Source organism: Hyalella azteca, unplaced genomic scaffold (genome assembly GCF_000764305.2).
Source record: "Hyalella azteca isolate HAZT.00-mixed unplaced genomic scaffold, Hazt_2.0.2 contig6127, whole genome shotgun sequence".
NCBI classification, from domain to species: domain Eukaryota; kingdom Metazoa; phylum Arthropoda; class Malacostraca; order Amphipoda; family Hyalellidae; genus Hyalella; species Hyalella azteca.
In genome coordinates, this window is record NW_025936295.1 from 126,490 (window position 1) to 146,874 (window position 20,385).

Below are 20,385 nucleotides of genomic sequence, written 5' to 3' on the forward strand. Positions count from 1 at the left end.
AAGTAAAATTTTTTAATACGGCAAATATTTTTTTGCTACATACCTTAGCAGTTGTAACTTTACAAAACATAGTTTTTCACCATTTTTTTCAGGAATTTTTCAAAGCAAGTAAATGTAGTATTTTTCAACTTCCTTTATACTAGATAGATAGGAAAAATAGTTACGTTTACACCACTATTTTTAGTTTAGCGATATTCCAATTAGTTTTGCTACTACAACAGTTTTACGCCGTGTCATAGGCCTGTGCCGAGTAGCCCCGCCTGTCCCGAGTAGCCCCAGTTGACGGTAATTTTTAATGAAACGCCATTTATTCTGAGTAATGAAAAACTATTTACAAGCCACAAACTTATTTACAAGGTTGCATGCAGTGCCATGCACGTGTTACCCCCATATAACTAATTTTACCCTAAAAACAGTCCGATTGTACAGCAAGTGTCAACTGAACATGTGATGATGCAGTCTGACTGCTCTAATGTGACTGCAACTACATTTTGTTTACATTTTTTTGGCGGGAACTCATCGCAACCAATTTCCAGACAAGCTTTACTGCATCCTGATCCATCCAGCGTACAGGAAACCTTACTTTTTTCTAAATAGTTGGCCAAAGACTGACAAATATATTAAATGCAAGAATTACAATCTAAATGTGTCGGCAAGATCTTCTGAAGGCGTAAATTTTGCTACTGATGCGTCACCACTCACCAAAGATCCTGCAATATTCATCCGACATCCACTCTCTGCACAGTGGCTAGGATACATACTTTGCTCAGTTTGGAGTGCTTATAGGACTCAAAAGTGAACTTGAGCCTTTGAGGGAGAGTCTAAATTCTAAAAACTCTCTGCTTTGCCACTATCCTTAGTGCTAGCCTAATCCTATGCCCTCTATTACTAGTCTGTCAATTAGATTAGTCTATCTGTAAAAAGTTTTCTATGAGTATGAGTTATTCCAGACTCCAGAGTAGGGTAAACGCGGTATATTCCAACACATTAAGGACGCATCGAGAAATGAAAAACTATAAAAAAAAAAGTATGCGTTACGTAAGTTCTGTTGCCTTCACATGACTCAAAACACTTCACTACGCGTCAGCAACGATGAAACGTCACAAAATGTTGCCATATTTATTAAAAAGCCTTTAGGATGGAAACCTACCAAATCCCTATATTCCGTCACTTTGTGTGGCAATATTCGACACGTGGTGAGTCGTATTGCATCAGCGCTTCAAATTTAACTGATACGTATTGCCGACATCCACGTGTTCGAATTCCGTTTGCTGTGTGAGCTGTATTGGGAAGTAGTGGTTAGTGTCCCCAGGTTCCTGGGCCTGGTGTGGGACTATCTGCCCTGGAGTGGGGCTATCTGCCCTGGAGTGGGGCTGGCTGCGTTGGACTCTGGAGTGGGGCTGGCTGCCCTGGAGTGGGGCTATCCATAGTGGCAAACCAGAGCTTTTTTTGGAATCAGTTCATTTTTAATTTTCCCAAAACTCAAGATTTAAACCAATTTCTTAAGTATGATAATGCTGGTATCCATGATACTTTACTGGTCTACTTATAGGACTCAAAAATGAACTTGAGGGAGAGTCTAAAAAATTCTCTGCTCTGCCACTATGGGGCTATCTCAGGGGTAACACTCAAAAGCTGAAGACTGACCCTTATCTCAGTATCTGCCCTGGAGTGGGGCTGTCTGCCCTGGAGCAGGGCTATCTGCCCTGGAGTGGGGCTATCTGCCCTGGAGTTGGGCTGGCTGCCCTGGAGGCTGGAGACTCCCAACTCCCTCCTGAGTCCTGACTAGTGTCTAGTGTCTACTGACCTACTGTCTGTCCAGTCTAGTGACTTAACTCTGAGTAGGTAAACTGACTTTAAATGTACATAGTCAAAAATTGAAATTCTCCTTTGCATATCCTCAGAGTTTCCTTAACCAAAACTGTCCCAAAAGTTCCCCTTAAGTAAATTGTGCATTTAATACATCTTGATGATTTGATCTTAGGTTAGTTTCAACTTTTCAAGCTCGTGTCTTCAGGTGTCTTTCTCGGAAGACGCTGAAGATTCTTCTTTTCCGATTTCCGGGTGTCCACGCTGGGTGGACTTAAAGCCACAGGACAACCGCAAGGATGACCGTTGGGCCTGAGAGCTGCTGCAGTGACGCTGATGAGCAGAACACATAACGAACAAAGGATCCATCAAATGCGGCGGAGCATTGGATGATTCCGTAATTTTGAGAGCGTGAATATAATAGGATATCACTATATATAACACTTGCGAAATAAAGACTTTAATCTTTCATAATAAAATAACTCAAGGCCCTCGACTTGTATCGTTCAAATAAGATGTACTCATTGTTTGCTTCTACATGTTTACCGATCATATGTAATATGTTACATGCATGATGATTGATGCATAACGATCAAATGTGTTCGAAATGTTTTAGTTTTTTCTTAAAATTGCTGTGAATAATTTTTAATTTAACTTTTTGTTAAAATTCGAGTGTGAACTTTTAATTTTTTAACATAATCAGCGTTAGACGCCAGTAAAAGAGCTTCTATGCAGCCTGTATGACCGATTTAAAGGTCGTGACAGGTCAGCACGCACCCAATTCCATATAATATCTCAAGTCACATCTCCTGCAACCTTTCGATTGCGTTAGGATTCAGATGTTTAACGACCGAATCGACACTGTAACTTGGGCACGTAATTACTAAGGTGTAATATTGCCGAGAGCCTATTGTACCTCCTGGACAAAAACGCGGCCTGTCTCACGGCCGTGCCTCAAGAAATTAATCGTACATGGAATATCTTCCAAACTACTAAACCGACTTGAATGAAGCTTGGTATATAGATTCTTGACCACCTAAAGGTGATGTCTAGCCCTTGTCCAGGAGGTGCCTATTGTACACTTTTTCCGGCCGGTCCTACCGCCAGTCTCCAAGGTTCAGTGAGCCAAAGATATCTCCCAAACAAATGAAGCTCGAATAAAATTTGCACACGTGTTCAATAGAACCTAACTGTAATGAATAGGTTGTGATCATTTTTTCTATTCTGCCTTCGTTTCTAAGTTGTACGGTCATTCAGTCCAGAAGTCACAGTGAGCCTAATCACATACCTTCTTCCCTATTTTACAGGTTTGAGCGAAACTTAGAATATGCATTCCGAAACAAAAAATCATGATGTTTAGGTCGTGCAAAGTTTTTCGATATATCCTTCGATCGCGAGTTATACGACTAGACGGAGAAGCGAACGGCATTTTTGTGGCTTATTTTTCAATTTACAGTGATTGTAAAATATCTCCCAACTTAATGAACGCAGCTCGATGAAACTTTGCACATGCATCCATTAGCCCATAACGGTGCTGTTGCAATCATATTCTGGATTTCGCCTTCGTTTCCAAGTTATTACGATCATATACAGTTCAAAATTTGCAGTGAGCTTTTATCCTACTGCACAGATTTAAATATATCTTTTATCCTACTGTACAGATTTGAACAAAATTTGGAACGAAATATTACGTTGCCGATTTTGCGGCCGATTTTCAATTTGCAGTGACTTTAAAATATCTCTCAAATTAACTAACGAAGCTAGATGAAACAGCATACTTGCTCAGTTGGACCTAACGGTTATGTTTAGGTCATGATCATTTTTTTTATTTCTTCTCCGTTTCTAACTTATACAGATATTAGGCTTTACTTCGACATATTATGCCCACTGCGAATTTTGTACCGTAGGACCGTATAACTCGCAAACGAAGGCGACCTCAAAAAAAAATGGTCGCGACCTAAAACCAAAACATCACCGTTGGGTCCTATTGAACATGTGTATAAAATTTCATTGAGCTGCGTTATCTCTCACTGTTTTACGTCAGAGACTCGATTCCGCTCGTATGTTTTGCAAAATATATTTCCATTCACGAATTGCGACACACAAAATTTTCACCTCGTTTTAGTTGAAGTTGGAGTTACATCTGTAAAGGTGGATCCACTGGGTAATTTGAAACAATGGTTGAACTAATAACAATTATTTGAAACCATTTAGTCTCAGAATGAAGGATGTTGTAGTATATATAATATTTAGAAGTCTAAAAAACTACACGCAATTCACATTTTCAAATTTTAAACTCAATAATTATTTTAAGTACTAAATCTTTTTTCTTATATTGTGATTCGTTAAAGCAGCGTGCAAAGCTGAATTTTCCGCCAAATTAAAATAAAAAATGAGCGGCTGTTACCAAGCAAAATCTGCCGAGAAATAATTTCAATTAAGATATCGATAATATAGTCTTGGAACTCTAAATCGTCGATGCCTAATTAAAGGCAGACAAAGGTAAAAAATTGATTTATCCATGCCTTATTCGTTCTAGTTATGCACAAATTCCGAATCAATATTACATATTATATTCCGTTATAATGCTCTATAAACATTTTCCGTTTATATGGTTCGCAGTCGATTTAAATCGCTGAACATTGAACATAAATGCGAACATATTCATTTAACCCTTAGTATTGAGCAGAAACTCGGGAGGTTTGCACACGAAGTGAGTGAGACACACATCATAACAACACTTGTCAGCCCCAGGGCAGTTGATGTCAACTTTACATGGGTTAGGAGGTCCAAAAATTCTTGGGCACACTGGCCGAACCGGAGGACAGAGACCTGGCTTGACCGGCGAAACAGTTGTAGTCGTTGAAGTTGTTGGCCATCCTGTAGGACAGCAATAATATTTAAAGTCTGGTGTTCTACACCAATACCGACAGGATCTTATCGCCGGGACCCAAATCGCACGTGTAGGAGGTTGAGTTGTAAATTGGTATGAAGCGTGGCCGTGGCGAATAAGATTTGGATCTGATGCTAATACAGCAGCGGGTACGACGTCTCCAGTCGAGGCGACGGCAGAGGGAAGATCAGATGACAGAACCAACGGAAAAAGAGACAGAACTCCCCAGAGCACGAGCCCCACACGCAGGTTGTCCATTTCTGTATGAAAATAGAAAACTTAAAATTATTTCATCGAACTCACCATTCATTAATATGAATATCAGGAACTTCGAGTAATAATAATTAATTAAAGCGAAATTGGTTTAATGTTATATTTTTTATCATCAATGATATTATTCATAAGTGGATGTATAAATACGAAATATTTCGCAATATTAAGTTCTCCGGTGCGTGCAAAAATATAAATAAAATACATTTGCCAGACCTTTGAATTTCATGACTTTATAGTCTAATTTTAGAATTAATCTCAATTTTTAAAATATTTTATCAATGAAAGATGAAATATTTCTTTTGATGAAAAATTCTTCTTAAATCTTACCTAGAAACTGTGTGTGCAAGCCTACCAGGAATTTTCACATGAACGTTATTCAAGAGCATATAGTTACCTTAAACTGTAATTTCACAGATAGGATCACCGCAACTCAGGTTGATATCTTGACAATTCTGCTGAAGATCAAGCAATGATGCAGCATTATATAGGAAATCTATGGAAAATACGCAGGTAAATTCCCAAATTAGGATCCATTGTGATGTTAGCAGATGATTAGGAAGTCGTATAATGATCAGGCTCGATTCCAGCAACTCCTTTTGTGAAGTATAGTTCCGTCCGGCCTTAGGCATTCAATACATCTTCCTGTTCGAGCGCACAGATCTGTAGCGTGCAAGTTTAAACAACTTGTCTTCACTGACTTATACGGTTTAAAATAATACGGTGAACTGGTAAACGACTTATTCGGTTATGATTTATATGACGATATGGCAAACGACTGATTTCATTTTTTAAATAAAATTTTCGATAAATATAGTCATTAATATTTCTTATATCTTTTTCTCATCGACTAGCTAGCTATTGTGTGTTCTTTTCTCAATGTAGATTCATTGGAAATGAGTTTGAAACTGAATATAGGTCAAGGCGTTCTCACATAAAGTTTAATTCTAACTGCGCTTGTAAGCATAAACGAGTATGATGAATTTAACAGAAGCAATCCAATCTTGTATCGCCACTAAAACGAAGAAAACACCAATACTTTTCTTTTATTCTTCCGACTACGCTGCCCGTGGACAGAATTATGAAATTTATACTAATGATGAGCCAAGTTTTATTCATTTAGCAACGAATGACATTCTATAATTTTTGTCATACATTTTTATACGTTCACCTAAGGAAAATGATGAGACCAAGTACAGTGAATTTTCATTCATTTTATTAGAAGTCATTGAGGTCTCATGCACGCAAATCCTGTGGTTGTCACGACAAAAAGGTATAAGTTCCTCCTCGATCATCCTTGAATTTAGCCATCATGGTTAAAATTTATTTGTACGGATGGGGTGGCTTGCAGACTCTCTCCTTAAGGCAATTATCGAAGCAGCATTTGTCGACACCGAAGCATTCGAAGTCGGTGATGCACAATTTCGGTGCGTTGATCCTGGGGCATGTAGGTCTCACAGGGGGGCATTCGCCAGGCTTAGGGCCATTGGTTGGGCAACAGACATATTTACCGGTTGGGGATTTGCAGAAATGCTTGCAGCCCCCAGCACCCAAGTCGCCACCAAAGTCACCACCAAGTCCCAAGTCGTCGTAGTCGCCTCCGATCGGACCAATTCCTCCACCGAAACCGCCGCCGCCAAGAGGTCCGCCGCCTACAAGAGGTCCTCCACCAATGGGACCAACGCCTCCTCCTATAGGTCCTGGTCCTGGGCCCAACGGTTTTTTGCCGCCGCCGAATAGTCCTCCTAGGCCACCACCTCCAAAAATTCTTTCTTTTGGAGCCTCGTCAGCCGCATACACGAGAAGTGCCAACGACAAGCAAAATGCAAGCCGAATCTGAGGAAAGGAGGATGTGAAAGTTACTGAACTCAAAATCATATTATCATAGTATACATTTTAGATTTTATTGTTCAACACTCAAAATATATCTTATCATCTTGTGGTGCAACAACTGCAGCATCAATGTTAACTCCCATTCTAATAAATAAACACTTATATATTCCAAAATAACATCCATACTGAAAAAAATTAGGATTTATTTTATGACTTTCCCCTGAGAAAATGTGTATCCGAACGAACATTAAATTCACTCACCATGGTTGCTGAAGACTTTCAACACTATAAGGATCGGCAGCAAGGACCCCAATATAATCCTGAGATAAGGCATAGGCTTTAAGTAGTCAGGCTACGTGGGATTTCCATTGATACGTGGGATTTCCATTCGCAACATCCATCAGGATGTTGCGCCCCAGCAGCCACTTGTTTACGACGGTCCTACGCGAAAACAACCCAGGGATAAAAACAACTTCTACTGATGAACTGAGGAAATTATTTGTTGTTTGCCTGGTTAATTAGTTTTATTTTCATTCGTTTACAGGATAGTCGAAATAAAATTTGTGATGTGACGTTGACTCCAGTTTTTTGACAATTGCGCTTGGGACTGCAGATTATTGCAGGAATTCCTAACAGAAGCAAAATTTAGTTCGAACCCATAGAAGAACGACTAATTTTCAAATTTTGTTTTTAGCTCAATAGTTTAAATAGAAGCAGCCTGTTTTCTGACAAAGTGTCTATTTAGACTACACTGCAATACATTTCGACTCTCTGCTTTTGTCTTTTTTAAGATTCACGATTTCATAATGGCACTCACTTTCTAGATTGAAATTCACGTTGGTAATGATAGGAAAGAAGCATAGTTCGATAATTAGTCTCAATATAGGCTAGTACGTTTTTTTCTATTTGAAAAATGAATTAATCGAATGACGGTTATTATAAATTTGTCACATCCCATATTTTTCAGTCGATTTCATAATTAATTTTTTTCTTTTGTAAAAGAAACGCGTAGTTACTCATTTATCTGTGTCAAAAATTTAAGATAATAAATTCTTGTACGTATAAACGTGTCGGCTCAACAACTTAAATTTTAAAACTCAAACCAAGTACACATGCAGCTAATAACCTATATAACGACAGCTCTGTTTTCGCTGCCCCTGTATAATCTTGCTGCGAAATATAGGGCAACGTGGGGCAGCGCGCCCCCCACTTTTTTTAAACCAAATTTTTTATGAAGTTTTAATTGATACGAGGTGGTTCTTTGTTTTGTTTACAGGTGCAACTAATGAGGAATGTATGATGTGAATTAGACGCCTATAGAGTTATTCAATTTTTAATGAAACGCTATTTTGTAAAAAGTGTCAAAATGGGCCCATTGCCCCACCCCCTGTCTCTTATACACATCTAGATGTGTATAAGAGACAGCATTGTAATACTATTGTATGAAACAATTATGGGCATATCATTTGTTGATGCCACTAAAACAACAGCATTTTCATAGTGTAGGCGATCGCCTCTGCTAGCAGAGGCTGGACATAGGCTATGCATGTCCTGTGTGTAGTAGTCCTTGATAGTCAGTTACATCTATATATGCACGTTGACTTTTGAATACAAGTTATTGCGAGTTGTGAATTCGAATTTTTTTTTGTGATTTTCTGAGTGGTGCAAACATTGCTACAATCTGTCGCAATGCGGCAATTTGATAAAATTTTCTTCTGATACGATGTATTGTGGTGCAAAATGAGGTACAGTAAGATTGTTTATATCGTCAGGCTGTAATATCCTTTATGTAATATCCAACCATCAATTCTCAACGTCTTTAAATCACCCTCAACTTATATACCACCTAACAATTTCACAAAAAACTTTGCTCATCATCACAATAATAAGTCACACAGCCGTTATCAACGCATTATTCGCGGTATTACAGATTCCGCCGTATCGAGAGCTGAGTGCCGAGCAGGCGACGGATTCTGTGGAAGTGGAAGGCTGCCAATGCGAGCTCAGCTGTCAGGGTGTGTGGTTGGCAATTAGGTTCTGTGCGGTGTTCTGATCTTTGTGAGCTATTTTCAAATTACGTAATTGTTATTTTAAAATACAACATAAATATTGAGTTAATGCTTTTAAAGTCTATCGTTTTTTTTTCGTTTAACCTTTTATTGTAACCGTAAAAGCAAGGAGGTCGAATCACGTGGATAATCAACTGAGGCTGAGAGAAGGGAATTTTTTTCACGTGCTATTTCAGCTTTTTTAGTTTTTGTTGATGTTCTGAAGAATCGCGGATGTACTTATTCGATATATTTTTCTCCTGTCCACTTGAATTTCACAAGATTACACGTTATTGAATATTTTTTTACAGTTATTTTCATAGCAGTTATTCGTTATTGTTCTTCTTAGTTAATATTAAATTATATCTGGCCATTCACTGTAACATTTACTAGCTCTTTCCGTAAGAACTCTGTAGCTGTGTATGTACGCTCACTTTTAACCGAAAGTTGACGTGCGCCTGAGTCGTCTTGTCGGTGCCACACTGCGGATCGATTGCGCAACTCCGTGCCTCGGACAGCGTGTTGCTCATTAGGCAAGGTTCCTACGGTATCTTCTTATCATGATAATGAAAGTTAATCCAGTTATTCACGGATCAATGAGAGCCGAGTATATAGAGAACGCACAACTGTAAGAGGATGCTGGTTTGTTCCCTAAAATGACTAAGAAAGGTCTTAGGCAAGGAGCGCGTTTTAGGGTAATGTTAAGCGCTTACGGGATCAAGGATAGTAATTCCGTGGAGTTCGAATTGTTCTTAAACTTGATATTAAAGAATGTAGAACATTGACTTCTGATCTAACGTATAAAACTCTGAACATGTTGTTGAAAGGTCAAGCCGCATCGAATGTGATCGTCGTAGTATATCTCGTAACAGACATTATACCGTTTGCGAACCGTTTTAGTCTTTCCGTTTCTTTAGTCTCTTTAATCCCCGTTAAATAACATGGCACTATGATCAGCATGTTGTTCAATTTATATGAGAAGATGAATTGCCATGCTTTAACTGAATGAAAATCAAAATTTTTTAGCCCGCTCCGTCAGAGTAGGTTATCGAAAAGTTATCAAAATTAATTTTTTTTAATTGAATTATTTAAAGATAAACAGAGAAGGGTCTCAAGAAACTCGGCTCAATTAAAAGACTTATTATTATATGTGCTTGAAATCAGCCATTTTCGTGACAGTGACAAGAAGCTGACTCAGCTGTCGTCATCTGTATGGACGTAGCGAATACTCATTATTGATTCACAAGTTCCCAACAGAAACGTTCCGTACCAGCGAGAGGCTTGAGAGCCCGTAAACCTCATTCCAAACTGACCGATTTGCTCACATGAAGCATCGATTCCTACCCTCCTTGAAGTAGCAAACGCAAATTGAAAAAAAATTGCTAGTGACTCATGCAGTCACTGTTTTTCCAATGATATTTCCGCAAAAAATAGGTTAGTTGCCGCTCACGAGCGCCAATTTTAAATCTGCGAACAAAATTAAAGCAACATCGATAGATATATCCAGCTACCGAGTTCGCAACCATATGTGGCACCTGATAGGTTCAAATCTCGGCACGAGCATTGACGATGCTGCATGGTTACGCGAACATGAAATTCATCTCAACATATTACTTAACAAACTGTGAAATTAAATTGAATGAGACGATATTTTGGTTCTGGCGTCGCTGTGCTTTAAAAGTAAGATTAATTTCATTCAAGTGATGCAACCAGCCAATGACAAAATCCGTGTAATCAAAATGTAATTATCTGCAAGATTCCATTTAAAGCATGCTACTAATGCCGGTTAGTTTTGACTAATGTCAATAGCAATAGTGGCGGCCAATAACATACGTGTTATTGCTCTGATGTTCCAATTCCAAACTGTTTTGTATAAGGGAGCACAAAATTATTTTCTACACAGTATTCTTTAAGCAATGATTGTAATATACATATTAACAGCAGCATAGTTTTAAAGTTTTATTATAATATTACACGAACTGAATATGCACTGCCTAAGTTGTTTTACTCAAAATGAGGATGGTACAATTTATGTATATTCCACACAAATTTTTTTCAAGAAACTGACTGTCAAACATGTTGCTTCACTTTTTGTGTTGTGTCAGTCGAGATGCTATCTCTCGCAGGAGATAATTTTGTTGTGCGCGATGGCAAGGCCGTTTGCAAGCCGCATGCACCTCATGTGATTGCACGTTTACACGCCGCACCTCACGTTTACAAGCCGCATGCACCTCATGTGATTGCACGTTTACACGCCGCACCTCACGTTTACAAGCCGCATGCACCTCACGTGATTGCACGTTTACACGCCGCACCTCACGTTTACAAGCCGCACCTCACGTTTCCAAGCCGCACCTCACGTTTACAAGCCGCACCTCACGTTTACAAGCCGCACCTCACGTTTACAAGCCGCACCTCACGTTTACAAGCCGCACCTCACGTATCTCTCCACTCAGCAAAGAAAAACGATGCATTCTGCACTGCGATAAAATTCTTCCACCTGATAACGTGAACATCTTTAATACTTGTGCATGCTCACATGTCTGACTAGAAGCAGTTCATGATTTTGTTGTCTGTCGTCTAGAAAAAAATAACCATGATAATTTTTGTGCAGTTTTCCTTTTACGTTTGATTTCATTAAATTTTTAATGTGTAAACATTTTTTTTAAATACATAGTGCCGTAGGTTGAAAATTCATTATTATTTTTCTCCTAAGTTCCTAATTCTGTCAGTTTTTCAGGTATATATCAGTTAAATATCAGTATATCTATAGAATCATCAGTCAATATTTTACTGTGAAATTGTCCTATATGCTGATAATTATGATCAGTGATCATGCACGAGATGAAATTTTTTGAAGATTTTCAATTTTTCATTAGATCGTAACACGTTAAAGTATCCGCTACAAGTGCAAGAACATATATATTCGCAGCCACCGTTATTACAACTTCCAGTATCGTCCCACTGCTTTCTAACGCTCTGCGAAGTGTCATTTTTTGTAACAGCAATCACCCATTATTGCCAGGTAAGGGATAATAAAAGATTTGCGCCACTAAAAAACTAGCAACCTACGTACAGTATGTACCTATCCAACTTGTCTGATGCCATGTCTGTTTCACTTCTCTACAAAGCCTGGTTTTTTCGTGATTTAGGATTTGGTAGTCATGTACGTATATACTCATTTGTCAGAAGATGAGACCAATATAACGGAATGTGTGCCTTCGATTATTAGGTTTACATTGTGATCATTCTACATATTGAACAAGTCATTAGATTTATTGATAATAGACACGAGACAGTGCGCTGGTGAGTGTCAATAAATGGTGTGATAAAGATAAGAGGTCATTCACATCAACTCTTTCTATTCAGACGTCGTTCTCTTGTTTTCATGCTACTTAGAAACCATCTCTTGAAAGCCAAGGTTAAAAACGTTTCGGGCAGTTATGGACATGATTCGATCCGTAAATACGCCTACTGTATACAACAAAATGAAGCTACTTAATTATTTCAGGCTATCTTAAGATGATGAAGTGATATTGAGCCTTAAGAGCAACTACAGTACAAGCATTAAATAATGTACCGCACACGCATCATATAGAAGACGCTCGCGTGGGTTGATGGGGTATATGTACTGAACTCAAATGCCTCATGTAATGTAATAATTTTTATTAGGCCTCAAGTTAAATATCTCTTAGTCGTTAATGTGGTCTTAATGTTGTTGATATTTTTATGATTGCGTACGGTGATTTGTTTTTCGAATGGAGTTTTTATTTCAGCTTGCTATTCGCAGAGTAGCGAGTCATGAGTCGCGTAACATTACCGCTGGTGATAGGAACGCTGGCAGCGGTGGTGGGTAGCATACTTCCAGCCGGCCATTCGTTGGGCGTCATCAATACGCCAGAAAAGGTAAGCGCATTACTTTTCTATTTTAATATTCGTAAGAGAAATTAGCTTTAACAAAACCAGACGAATTCACAAAAGAAATGCTCGTAATTTTTAGAGGGAATCGTGTTTGTAGCTTTCGTCTGAATAGCAGTCAAGGCACATGGACTAATGCTTGCAAGCATCACAAGCAACGGGTTCTAATGTTAGCATCGCTTAGCCGATCTCTCTTAGACATCGCATGCGAGTGACAACGATGATTTTTCAGGAGTGCCTCTTAGTTTTGAATAAAAGAAAACGCTGTCATGGCCATTATTATTTTGCGTAAGGACTATACTTCCTGACAAATACTTAGCGACATTCATACAATGCGCTGTTGTATTATTGGCTATGCAGTTTATTTAGCATTAATTGACAACACTCACTCCTCTCGATCTATCAGCTTACGTCAAGAATGGATGAAATCAGTAACTATGCAAAAATACTTGATTCAAATATTAATAATAAATGAAAATTGACAGGGCAACGTCAGTATGTATTTACATTACACAACGCAAGTAAAAAATATATTTTTAAATGAAAAATAATTAATTACTAGACATTATTTTTTTGTTTAAAACAACCAGATAAGCGCATGATGTTTTTAGCGCATTTTCTCATTTATGGAAAAAATGCACTATTGTGCTCGCCATGTCCGTCTGTCTGTCTGTCCGTCCGTCCGGGACCTCAAGTTTTCGTCGACGAGAAAATGCGCTCTCTGTCACTCACTGCAGTGAGTACTGAGTTATATTTTTTTTAACTTGCCATTCGTGTTCACACCCACAACCCGGTATAGTTATTCCAGATATACCATTACAGTTGTAGGTTGTATATATAAGTCGTCATCACTGTGAAGTGTTGCAGGATGGATGTATCAGTCATAACTGTGATATGTTGCAGATTCTATATTTCAATCGTCATCACTGTGACGTGCTGCAGGCTGGATGTATAAGTCACCACTATGACGTGTTGCAGGTTGGATGTATAAGTCACCTCTATGACGTGTTGCAGGTTTGATGTATAAGTCACCACTATGACGTGTTGCAGGTTGGATGTATCAGTCACCACTATGACGTGTTGCAGATTATACGCGCATGGCTCGCCTCGAGCTACGTCGATAGAGCCTGGGATGTGAGCCCCGAGTTGGAAGTGGTTCTATGGTCGACGGTTGTAGCAGCCTTTGTCGCAGGCGCTGCCCTCGGGGCAGCCGTCGCACCAAAGCTTGCCGACTGCGCTGGCAGGTGGAAAAAATGTTTATATATGATCGTAAACCAAAAGATACGAGCTGAAAATCCTACTTGATTGGTATTCATCACTCATTTTTATTGTTATCCTCGTAGGTACTATAGAAATAGCTTCTGAATGACATGCAGGTCCATTAACCTGGTATACCGAATGGTTGTTTATCTGCAAAATAATTTTCCACGTGTATTCCTCCCAACCAGGCAAAGAAATAGACCACCAATGGTGTCTAAGCAAGTGTTGGCGTTCCTTTACTACGCAAGTAAACTTCGTGTGAATGTATGTGTTATTACGTTATGCTTGTATAAAAATACATAATCATGAATGTAAGACTATTGTCCAGTGCACCTTAAACTTGTCATGTTCACTTCTGGAGTTCAGAAATATTATAAAAATCTGTTCCATAATTGGTAGTCAAAATTTTTAGTTTCAGCTAACTGTGTTTCTTATTTGCAGACGCTTCTCTCTGTTCATAACCCAATTCATCTGCACGGTATCAGCAATACTCTTCGGTGTGTGTTACCTACACGAGTACGTCGAGCTCATGATCCTGGGAAGATTCGTTGCCGGACTCTCTGCTGGTGAAATTAACCTTCTGTAATTTCGATATTTTCTAATAACTTTCTGCAATTTGATGAATTTATACTTTTCTTATAATAAAACTTCATCAAATAGATCAATTGATCCAACAAGTATCAGTCAGCTTTCATAGTGGGGTTGAATGGTATGGAAAATCGTTGCTTTACTCTCCAATTTGTGCCTGCCAAAGTACTTATGCAACAGAGACATGAGCATTAGGATTTTGCTGCCGGTGAGCATTGAGACTTTTCAGAGACTATGAAAAATATCTTACGATAGAGAAAGTTTTGCGAAAAAAAGATTCTGCGCCAAAGGGTTAACTGCAAATAACGCGGCTAAGATGTTTCTACGAAACGTGCTACCATTACATTACAAATACATACATTTTGAATGCCCGCATAACTTACGATTTTGTTGAATTACTGATCATGATGGAACCTTAGAAAATTGTAGCACCGTATAACGATGCATGTACTCCAGGAAAGTCTGGGCGGCCAGCAGAACTTTCAAATGCTAAGTGCGACAAAATATCATATTAATTTTATAATCGGTTATTGGATCCTTAATTCCGTGGTCAGTAGAGTCTATACACAAAGTCAAAAGTGGCATTTAGACGTAGAATTCAGCAATGGTAAATAGTGGCAATTAGTAATCGAATTTTAAACTGATCTCCAGTACCTACTGTCCCCGTGTCAAAGCACCTTATGACTATCGAACAACTTCAAACCACAGGCATGTCGACCTGCATTGTGACGCTCTACATCTCCGAAATTTGCCCGCCTTCTTTGTCCGGCGTCTTCTCGGCCCTTGTGCCCCTGGGCTTTACACTGGGCATGCTCATCTCTTACATAGAAGGATTTCCCTCCGTTCTGGGTGAGTTCTCATACACTGTTAAAAAAATTACCGTTAAACGATATTACCGGCGTTTCAGTAACCACCCGCCACGTGATAATAAACAACGTGTTGCCGTTTTTATTCCAATTTTACACTAGAAACCCGTGTAACATCTGAAAAAAACGGCAATACGGTTTATTTTCACGCGCGGCTGGTTACTAGAAGACCAGTTTAAGACCGTTTTTTCACTGTTTTTTCGAACAGTGTTTAACTTCTGCCTGCGTTGGTTAGACTAGATTCCGCACGTTTTCATGACAGGATTATATTTTATAAATATATTCCAATCTTGCATATTATTTATTTGTTAGTTTATTTTGACGATTTTTGCATGGTTACTCTGCACATCAACGTAGAGAATGGCAGGGCAAAAATGCGCTTCCCTTGCACTAAAATGGCTTTTTGCTGATACATTTACAGTAGTCAATAGTTTACAGTATATATATAGGCATAATAATTGTACGCCATCCAATACTTAGTCTTGCCCGACGCTATTTCTAAAAAAAAAATTCCATTAGATGTTCTGCAAATCGTGCGCAGAGAGCTTGTTGAACTAATGAACATTTAGACAGAAATTTAGTTATGTTTTCGCTTTCGTTTTGTCGGGGTACCTTCTCAAATATTGAGATCATTTGTCAGCTCATTTTGCCTTTTGTTCCTAATGTTCGTCATTTCAATCCACAACAGTCATGTCTAAATCACTATATTGAGGCTTCGATTATTTAAACAATATTTTAGTGTTCATCATATTTTTTAATTTACGTTTAGTGCGATCATCAGCGCTTCAAACCATTTTTATTGAGTTTAAAACTATAACCATAAAACTTTAATCTTCTTTAACATCAGGAAGTTTAAAAGTTTAATTGTAATATATACCCTTGAATTACATGACAGGCAATGAGTGCAGCTGGATATACCTGATGTGCGGCAGCCTACCCTACGTGGGAGCTGGCTTCTTTTTGCTGGTATTCGCTCCTGAGTCTCCAACCTTCACGTACCTCTTCAACAAGGAGTTTGGCGATGCAGTCAAAGGTATTACTTTAAAATAATATTCTTATTAAATACGAAAAGAAATCTTCACTGTTTTCTCGCTTTAGTGAACGAATTTGCTATTTACGAAAAGAGGTCATAACTACAGTGTATTTATCGATTTGACCAATTTTTTTCGTTCAACCTATGAACATTATTGATAAATTCTTTTGGCATTATTTGAAAGTAATTTAAGCAGCAATTATTTTTTCCACGCCAATATGCATATATTACTTAATATATAACAATCATCATCAGGTTAAATTTAACTTGCATGCTGCTCGAGAGAGCTTTTTTATAATGAAATTTAATGTATTGTAGTGGTGAAATTTCAAGCTGTTCCTAAATAGCCCTGAAATTTTCTGGTATGCTGCACACTGTACAGTATTATAAAGTGGTTAGAAAAGTACAGTCGTTTAGAAAACTTCTCACGTTAATGCAGCGTACAATATGTATCTTAGCGTTGCATTGCCTGCTATAATAACTTAGAGCAGCACTTTATTCGCTACTACACTGATAAAGAAACATTGAAGTGTTCGTGTTTTGTTTTAATAATTACAAATATCGTGTCAATATCAGAATTGTGTAGTCTGCGTGGAACATCTGATGAAGCTGAGGTGGCTGGGGAGCTTGCGGCCCTGGAAAGCGCTGCTCAACGGTCCACCAACGCAGGCTCTTGGACGATCAAAAAAATCATGGGCGATTCAAGCTTACGGCGACTCCTGATCTTCGTTTTCCTACTGAATGTTGCTCAACAGCTGTCGGGTGTCAACGCGGTGCGTCGGCAGAGAATTTCATTGGGGAAATACTGTTGCAGAGTGCAATCAAAGTTTCACTTAACTTGAAACTGAAGTTTCAGGCAATGAAGTTTTTAGAGTTTCTGAAGTGTTTTAGAAAAGTTGCAAGTTGTTCTTGTGTTATTTTCGAAAGGTGTGCATTTTGAGAGGCTGTTTCCTCACTACACACATCTTGTCGAGCCAGTGTTCAGTGTCGAGCCTTGTCTCCATTTTCCTGATTCAGAAATTTACACGAGTGATGTCTAATGTGAAAGTTTCACTCAAGAATGAAGTTAGAATTGAACAAAATAAGAAATGATGTGAAGACAAGTTTCTAGCATACACATTATGATGGGGCAAATGTTGTGTAACTAAAGTATTTCCACACCAATGCTGTAGAAGCATTAAATCGGCTAAAATAATTCACATGAAAATGTTGATGTAGACCGCATGCAACGATTTTTTTGTTTATTTCAACTCGATAATGTTACAGTATACGCAATAAATCCTCACTTTTTGTATCGTTATGTGTAATTATTATCATTGTGTTGCAGGTCTTCTACTACTCCACGCTGGTGTATCGCAGCGCAGGGCTCCAGGGCCAGCAGGTCGTCGTAGCCACCTTCTGCATCTTCCTGATGAACGTCGTCATGTCGGCCACGGCTTTGCCTCTTCTACGGTAATTGACTCGTGCCACCATTTGGTGAAATGGCTCGTGCCGCCATTTGGTGAAATGGCTCGTGCCGCCATTTGGTGAAATGGCTCGTGCCGCCATTTGGTGAAATGGCTCGTGCCACCATTTGGTGAAATGGCTCGTGCCGCCATTTGGTGAAATGGCTCGTGCCGCCATTTGGTGAAATGGCTCGTGCCGCCATTCGGTAAAACGGCTCCTAAATATAAAGTACACCTAGCTAATGATAGATCAAAGATTATTACGACATCCGTGTGCAGAATTATAGATTAACTTTACGATATATGTTAAAAATTAGGGTTTTAAACCTTTATTGAGGAGACATTGACAGAAAATTGCTCAAGATTGAATTCAAAGGTTAAACCGCGTACTACAGTCTGGGTAAAATCTGAGTATGTAAAATTAATCATGTTGAATATGAATTGCATCTTGCGTTTCACAATATTTGTGCATTATTCATAAAGTTATTTTCAAAAACTTGAAATTTTATGTCATCAATTTCAATTATGCGCTCACATTCATGACAATAAATGGCTTTAGTCAAACTTTACATGTAAACAGAGTGTCAATGACAAATGTGATTCGTTTTAAGATATTAAATGTTTTTCGAGCAGATACTTTAGGAGAAGAGCTCTACTGACGGTTTCTATGACTGGTACCATAGCTTGCTTTATCGTCCTCGTGGTGTCACTCTCAGTGGTACAAGAATCTTCAGATGATATCCCTTTGCTGGTGGCGTCTGTTGCTCCCGTTGAAGAATCGATCAATTCAACAAATATGACTCGACAAATATTCAGAAACTCGAATATTGTCTTAGACACGAAATATCCTGGAATGGCACCCATTCAACCTGCTTCGCTTTTCAACAACTGCACGGTTGAGGATCCTGTAACAATTAGAAATTTTTCTGCAATGAAAACTTCCGAACCGAGTTCCAATAATAACGACCTACAGTTTGAAGATCAAATGACTGAACCCCAGCCTGATGAAGGGGGTTGGGCCGGTGTTTGTGCGTTGGTGGCGACAGTCATTTTCGTTCTCGCTTACGGTGTCGGCTTAGGGCCAGTGCCGTACTCATATGCTGCAGGTCAGCTCTACTGTTAACACTGATTCGTGTTCATAAAACTTTATGCTGGTTATTGCTTCATCTTCTCTCAAGGAAATTTTAAAAATTTCCAATCCAGTTCGCTTGTGAAACATAAAGTAGTTGCTGTTCATTTACTATTATAAAATACCAGATAAACATTGAGTAATAGGAGAATATAAACTAATATTTTCTTCGATGCTCTGCCAGAAACGTTCCCGGACGGTCCGCGCAGTGTGGCGCTGGCGGTAGGCGGAACGGCGAACTGGGGAGGGAATTTCTTGGTTGGTTTGTTGTTCCCGTTGATCCAGCGACACATGCAGCACTACTCATTCCTGCTCTTCACGACCTTTACCCTTGTGCTGCTCATCGTTTTTCAGTAAGTATTCAGCTTAATATAAGTATACTTCGTTGTTTCTTAAGCGTTAAGCTGAAGTTTATACGACTAAAATAAAATATATGTATAAAAACGTTTTTTGATGTCGCAGTATCACTCGTGTGATTTGAGATAATAGTTACTGTTGTCTCTACAAAATATTTTACAGTAAATTTTAGTTGCTACTCTAAATTAGCCCTTAATCTTCAGGTGGCTGCCAGAACCTAAATCGTGCAAAAGTGGCCAAGAACTCGCCGAGCCTAACCCCGGGGAGAGCTCGGAACTATTACCATCTCGATAATTCCTAAAGCGGCATTTAATGCAGAAAATATTGTCTTCAATGATCACTAAGAATGATCGAGATATAAATAATGGAATAAATTTTTAACCAGTGTCAATCAACCTCGTACAAAATCAAATATTTTAGATCGTTCTTTTGTGATTCAAGAAACCTAAAATTATGCAACACGTCTGTAAAAGACACTGAAACTGAACTTAGAAAAAATCAACTCATTACTAACGACTAAGGAATCTTATACTTATTTTTTACGTGCTGCAACACATGGTGTTGGTAGCTATGATCATGGTTGAATTAATTAATATGGTTGAATGGAATTAATATGCTTGAATATTAATTCAACCATGTCTATGATATTCCTTCCTCTAAACCTCGTGTCTGTGCGCCTCAGTAGGGAGGGACAACTGGGAAGCATTTTGATTTTTCTCGCTTGAACTTTTGTGAGTTTGTAACTTGAGATACGCATAAATAATTTTAACTACAATTAAATCATCATATTTGTTTAGTGAAATAATGTTAGGAAATAGAGGCCAACTGACATTCTATAAAACAACACAAGGCCTTGAGGAGTCGGCGGTATCCTGAAGAGCTTTTGCATGACCTAAAAGGAAACGTTATTAAAATTATTCTTAGACAATTATTTCA

The 20,385-nt window shown here is 38.6% G+C and overlaps 2 protein-coding genes across 2 annotated transcripts; one reads left to right on the plus strand and one right to left on the minus strand.

Moving 5' to 3' along the window:
• Positions 1 to 6,171: 6,171 nt before the first annotated feature.
• Positions 6,172 to 7,149, minus strand: LOC108669019 (ctenidin-1). The gene is made up of 2 exons (XM_018156302.2): positions 7,067 to 7,149; positions 6,172 to 6,808 (listed from the first exon to the last, which is right to left on the minus strand). Exons 1-2 carry the CDS (start codon positions 7,067 to 7,069, stop codon positions 6,296 to 6,298), a joined length of 516 nt encoding a protein of 171 aa, XP_018011791.1. The 5' UTR covers positions 7,070 to 7,149; the 3' UTR covers positions 6,172 to 6,295.
• Positions 7,150 to 11,590: 4,441 nt separating this feature from the next.
• On the plus strand, positions 11,591 to 20,385 carry LOC108669031 (solute carrier family 2, facilitated glucose transporter member 3). The gene is made up of 11 exons (XM_018156315.2): positions 11,591 to 11,878; positions 12,644 to 12,759; positions 13,858 to 14,015; positions 14,473 to 14,597; positions 15,328 to 15,468; positions 16,381 to 16,518; positions 17,095 to 17,291; positions 17,846 to 17,970; positions 18,597 to 19,069; positions 19,277 to 19,445; positions 19,653 to 20,385. Exons 2-11 carry the CDS (start codon positions 12,655 to 12,657, stop codon positions 19,741 to 19,743), a joined length of 1,722 nt encoding a protein of 573 aa, XP_018011804.1. The 5' UTR covers positions 11,591 to 11,878; positions 12,644 to 12,654; the 3' UTR covers positions 19,744 to 20,385.

Bases quoted from the DNA above. Each gene is read 5' to 3' on its own strand.
- LOC108669031 (XM_018156315.2), top strand. From the start codon at position 12,655: ATGAGTCGCGTAACATTACCGCTGGTGATAGGAACGCTGGCAGCGGTG. The intron at 14,598-15,327 runs GTGAAATTAACC...TTCAAACCACAG, and splicing joins CGTTGCCGGACTCTCTGCTG to GCATGTCGACCTGCATTGTG. The intron at 19,446-19,652 runs GTAAGTATTCAG...CTTAATCTTCAG, and splicing joins GTGCTGCTCATCGTTTTTCA to GTGGCTGCCAGAACCTAAAT.